This window comes from Drosophila pseudoobscura, chromosome 4 (assembly GCF_009870125.1).
Source record: "Drosophila pseudoobscura strain MV-25-SWS-2005 chromosome 4, UCI_Dpse_MV25, whole genome shotgun sequence".
NCBI classification, from domain to species: domain Eukaryota; kingdom Metazoa; phylum Arthropoda; class Insecta; order Diptera; family Drosophilidae; genus Drosophila; species Drosophila pseudoobscura.
This window is the reverse complement of record NC_046681.1, coordinates 6,664,740-6,669,865: the sequence shown is the minus strand read 5'-3', so window position 1 is coordinate 6,669,865 and position 5,126 is coordinate 6,664,740. Positions and strand designations below refer to the sequence as shown.

Below are 5,126 nucleotides of genomic sequence, written 5' to 3'. Positions count from 1 at the left end.
TTGGAATATGGGTATTCCATTCTTCCATGTTGGTGATTGCGTTCCAGCTACCGTGAACGTGATTAGCGTCTTCAATGATTGCTTCGCTATCTGGGGATGATAGAAAGAGTGTTGGCCAATATATATTAGACAGGGACTTTCCAACACTTAAACAACCGATACCCCCCCTAAAATGCAGCCCTGCTGGAGTGACTTTCATTTCTAGACACATTCACGCAAACACACGAACATCAGTTTTTGATAGCCTTGACAATTCAATCACGGCGTCAGGTCTGTCAGTAATTGTGCTTTGTAATGTAGTTTTCGACTGGTGGAGAAACCGTTCACACATTTTTAAAACACCATTCCCAACAAATTCAAATGTTTTGCCAACATTTCGTATTAGAATAGCACATAAAATATAAGTTGTCGTGGATTTCGCAGTGCACCAAGTTTATTGAAAAACACATTTCTGAATCAACGACATCAGCAACGAGTTCTATCATCTGTGCAAAGCAACGAACCAAAAGGGCACTCGAAAAAGCGACATATTCCGTCAAATACGAAACAGCGGACCAAGTTACGTATGTCCTAAGCAATTCCCGCCGTACTGCTGCCGTTTCCAGTACCGCCTCAAGAATCCTAAGCTACGAGTACAGCACCAGCACAATAATGTTGGCCTTGCAGCACAACGTGAACCCATATCGCCGGCACCTGCTGGTCCACGAGGTGCTTGCCATAGAAGGCGCCAAAAAAATAGTCAAAGATGCTCCTCACCTTCCCAAGCCACTCACTCCGTCCGGTCATGTGCCCGTCCTGGTGGACGTGCGATGCCTGGACACGAAGGCCGTCTATCACTTCCATGTGAATGTTCCTCCAGAAGATTACGAGGAGTTTGGACGAGATCCAGAGTGTCAACTCCTGCGGCTGATGTTCCCAATGGAACAACTTCCCTGTCCCATTCATGGCAACGGCCTTGATGGGTCGGGCACAATGGGTGTCTGGCACGACCCAAACTCCGCCGACAAGACTCTGCTACTGTTCGCTCAAACTGGCGTTCACCAGCTGTTTGCATCCCAGAACCTAACCATTCCAGCTTTAGTTTCTACATTCACCGAGGCTCCCACCGCCAATCAGGCGGACGAGATTATCAAGGCCCACTTCATGGCGGCCTTGCACCAGCAGCAATCAAGTCCCCTTGCCCACTCGGTGCTGTGGGTGAATAAGTTCGAGGAGCCTGTGCCGGCTTACCAGCCGCCTCCCTTACAGATTGAGGAGATCCAGCAGGACGAGACTGGTGATTGTGTGACAACGACCCCAGGAAGCGAAATGCCCGTGCCGAATGAGTATGGAGCCGGGGGTATCAGGAAGCTTAACGGCATGACCCCAAGCCGATTGAATGGCTACCAGCCAGTCCAGAAGCTGCACTCGGATGCCCACGCCCATTGCAAGGTTCCCGAACTTTGCCTCGACAGCAGCGGGGCTTACGTGCAAAACGAGCAGCTCCAGCTTCCGGGACTACAGTCGAAGAAACCAATCAATGGCTTCCACAAGCAGCCCCAACCGTCAGATGCTCATCCCCCTGTATCATCCCTTGTCAAGTTGTACGGCCCGAACGCACTTCAGCCATTGATCAGCAGCGGGATAGTACCAAAAAACGGCTTTAAGCCAGTCACCCATACTCAGCTTTACAGCACAAAAAAGGATTTTCTACAGCCCAAACCCATGTTTGCACAGAAAAACGGCTTTAAGTCCTTTGCTCAAATGCGCAAGCAGCAGCTTTCATCGCCTCGCTACAGGGGAGAGCGCCACATGATGATTAATCTTGAGCAGGAGATGGAGATCGGAAAACTGTGGGATCAGAAGTCACCGAACCCGGCTCCTGGTGAGTATTGACTCGTAGCCTTGCAGTTCACATTGTCCATGTCCTTACCTTACCTTACCGTTCAGGCACTGCAGTCTTCAACGATTCAGATGACTCTGCCGGGGACCAGGCCCTCTATCCAAATTGTCCCCCGGAGATGCAGAACCTGTTCCGCTGGAATATCTGCCGCCTGTGCCACACTACCATGCGGACGATGCGCAACGCCATGGATCACTACCGCTCAAAGGAGCACGATCGCCGGATGGGCTCATTCCGGATGCCCGACGGCCGCCCTCAAAGCAGCGTTTCGGATGACATGCTGCTGGATCTGCCCAGCATAAGGGCTATCGACTTGTACTGCGAGCTCTGCGACCTGAAGCTCACGTCGAATGTGCACGCCTACCAGCACTTCCACGGGCGCCGACACCTGCTGGTGGCCGCCAACCTCTCCAGGCCGAACGGCACGGGCTACTACAACGCGATTGGCCGCTGGGTGCGTACCGACTGCAAGTGGCTGCATTGCGAGCTGTGCGATGTGAGCATTACTTCTGAGTCCCAGATGGCCATGCACATGGCAGGGGCCCGACATCGCCGGCATGTTCTGGCCAGCTACATCAGCGGAAACATGGCTGTTCCCTTTGTCGGGCGCCACATGTACGGCGCTTCCACCGGCTCGATGCCCGCCCCCAAGCCACTGGGTCTCTCCACCTGCACGTCCAGCGGCCCGAAGGATAAAGCTAATACTTGGGCCCCGAACGGCGGCTACTTCTGCGGCACTTGCGGCATAACGATGAACCACCAGAAGTCCGTGGCCCAACACGAGCAGGGGCGCTTGCACCAGAAGAACATTATCCGGCACTCCACGGGCCACTGATTGACTGAGTGGCCGGAAGATCGGGTGACCAGAAACACCGAGAAAGCCGCCAGCAGTACGGGCTAGTTATCATAGCGCAGATAATACCCTGTGACCCCTTGTAGGGTGTGTTAACGTACTGTGGGGTTTTTATCAATTTATTTCTAGTCCATTTAATTGTATCCGTATGTTTCCTACCAGAATATTAAATATAATCGTACTTGTATAGGAACCACATCAGTTATCCGTATTCTTTATATAAAATTGGGCATGTGGCCCCGTATAGTCTGAACATGGTCTTCTTTCATGATTGGGCTATAGATCGAACCGGCCTAACATTATAAAAATGTATTTGTATTTCTGTAGATACCACAATAAGCATTTAATTGTTGCCAATTATACCGTTTGAGTATATTAAGTATAAAATATATAGTATATGTATGTGCGTTTATACTGACTGAGTATGAAATACATGAAATCTCCACCCAAAAATATGCTATGCAATTTTGTGGCGATCTGTAGTTACCAGTTCCATTTACATCGGTAAGTACGCAGTCAACTCTTCAGCTATACTAATAAAGTAATGAATTTCGGAGCTTTTCTGCTTACTATAAAACCCTCTTCCTGTGGAAGAGTACGAACGAGTATCAGTACATGCCAGACATGAATACCTACCCTTTACTGCTAAGATCGTAAGCAAAGCAAGTTCGCTTTTCTCCTATCATCTATTATCGACTCAGAAGAGTGTTTTTTGTCAAGTATTAACAGTGGTCGAAACCCAGGAGTTCCAACAGACGAACCTTACGTTATTTCTTCTTCACAGTTTTTGATGATCAAAGATGATAATCATGTATGGTTCTTGTATAATGCGGCATTCCCGTGTCTGTATTTGTTTCTATGATACTGCAAAAATGTTAAATAACCTTAAAAGAAGGAAAACTATCAACGCGTCAGGAGCTAATTAATGATATGACGCCCGCACCCTCACCCTGGAATAACTGGAATGGCTGAAATGTCTGGAATCTTTGCTTTTAATTGCCTGCCTGCTTATGCAGAGGCACGCTTCTTTGGCTGTGGCTGTTGGCTTTGGCTGGTTGCGGCTTTCTGGGAAAGTGCCAGACAGACATAGCATAAAATCTGCTCCGCTCCTGCTTTTGCCAGCGCCACTCCTCCTGCTCCTCTTGCTCCTCTTACTCCTCGTGCTGCTGCAGACAATGGGTGACCATAAAAAAGGAGTTATCGCTCTACAAATATCGGAGAGTGCCGCCTGGCCACAATGTCAGTCAGCGCCAGGGTCTAGACACAACATGGCGTTAAATAAATACATGACAGTGGCAAAAACAACACACATCGACGTCCGCAAAAACAGAAGACCGAATCCCGATAAATTTATGGCCAATTTTTTTGCGTTCGCATTTGATTGGGTTTGAAGTTCGCGCCGCTGCAAGGTCAATAGCAACGGGGGTGCTATATATGGGCGTGACCGGGTCCGGTCAAGGCCCGGCACATTCAGGATCACGGCTGCCCCGCTATCTATATCCGTATATGCCCATTCGGTGTCTGGCCAGCAGATGCGAGAAGCCTCAAACATGTTTTCGCATAAATTAAACTTCTTATCTGGCAGTAAAACATTTGACGCCATTCCTGTTGTCGGTTCTGCCGCATTTTCCTCGAATGCACGGAAGTGCATAAACAGCAGCAACAATGGACGACTGAGAGCAAATGGCGCAAATATAAACAAATATGGGACGGAAATGGACATTTTATCGATGATATAGTTAATGATATTGCAGTTGTCGAAGTGTCGAATGGATCCCCACTCAGCGAAGTGCATGACCTGTCCCGATGGCAGTCGGACAATGAATCAGAGGCAAGAGAATTTGGCGGCAAGTGGATAATAATTCACGTTAAAGTGAGTTTTCATTATTTTTATTGCGAAAGTGAGGAAAATTAAGCGGGAAAATATAAAACGGTGGCCATCTTTCATGCAGGAACCATGCAGTTAACTGAGAACTAGGAAAACTTATTCATATCCCATTGTGGAAGAGTTTGAGAATGTAGAAAGTAGTACAAAGATACCTAGTTTCAATCCGATTAATACGTTTAAGATGATTTGATTGATTCACGATTAACAAGATAATGAATGGCACTTCGCAATGATATTCAATAGTATAATTATATTTTTTCAAACTGCTGTCCTTTAGATATATTTCTTATCTCTCTGCAACCGTCGCTTCACTTTTTATTCGGAGCCCTTTAAGTTCTGTGCCCGTGCCCGTGCCCCCAGCGATGTTGCACATGTTTACATTGCACATTACACGGCGACCCCAGAAAATTGCGTCGAGTTTGTGTACAACTGTGTAAACAAATTAATTATGCAACTTTGTGGCTGAACAAACTGATCTCCTGCCCCCGGCCGGTTCCTCTCGC

General features: G+C 47.9%; 1 protein-coding gene across 1 annotated transcript; it reads left to right on the top strand.

The window, feature by feature from the left end:
- Positions 1–253: 253 nt before the first annotated feature.
- On the top strand, positions 254–2,928 carry dbf (doublefault). Its single transcript, XM_001356016.4, has 2 exons — positions 254–1,864; positions 1,930–2,928. The coding sequence occupies exons 1-2, from the start codon at positions 652–654 to the stop codon at positions 2,715–2,717; spliced, it is 2,001 nt and encodes a 666-aa protein (XP_001356052.3). The 5' UTR covers positions 254–651; the 3' UTR covers positions 2,718–2,928.
- Positions 2,929–5,126: the final 2,198 nt, after the last annotated feature.

Excerpts from the sequence above, each read along its gene's own strand:
- dbf (XM_001356016.4), top strand. The coding sequence starts at position 652 with ATGTTGGCCTTGCAGCACAACGTGAACCCATATCGCCGGCACCTGCTG. Across the intron at positions 1,865-1,929 it reads GTCACCGAACCCGGCTCCTG|GCACTGCAGTCTTCAACGAT; the intron begins GTGAGTATTGAC and ends CTTACCGTTCAG.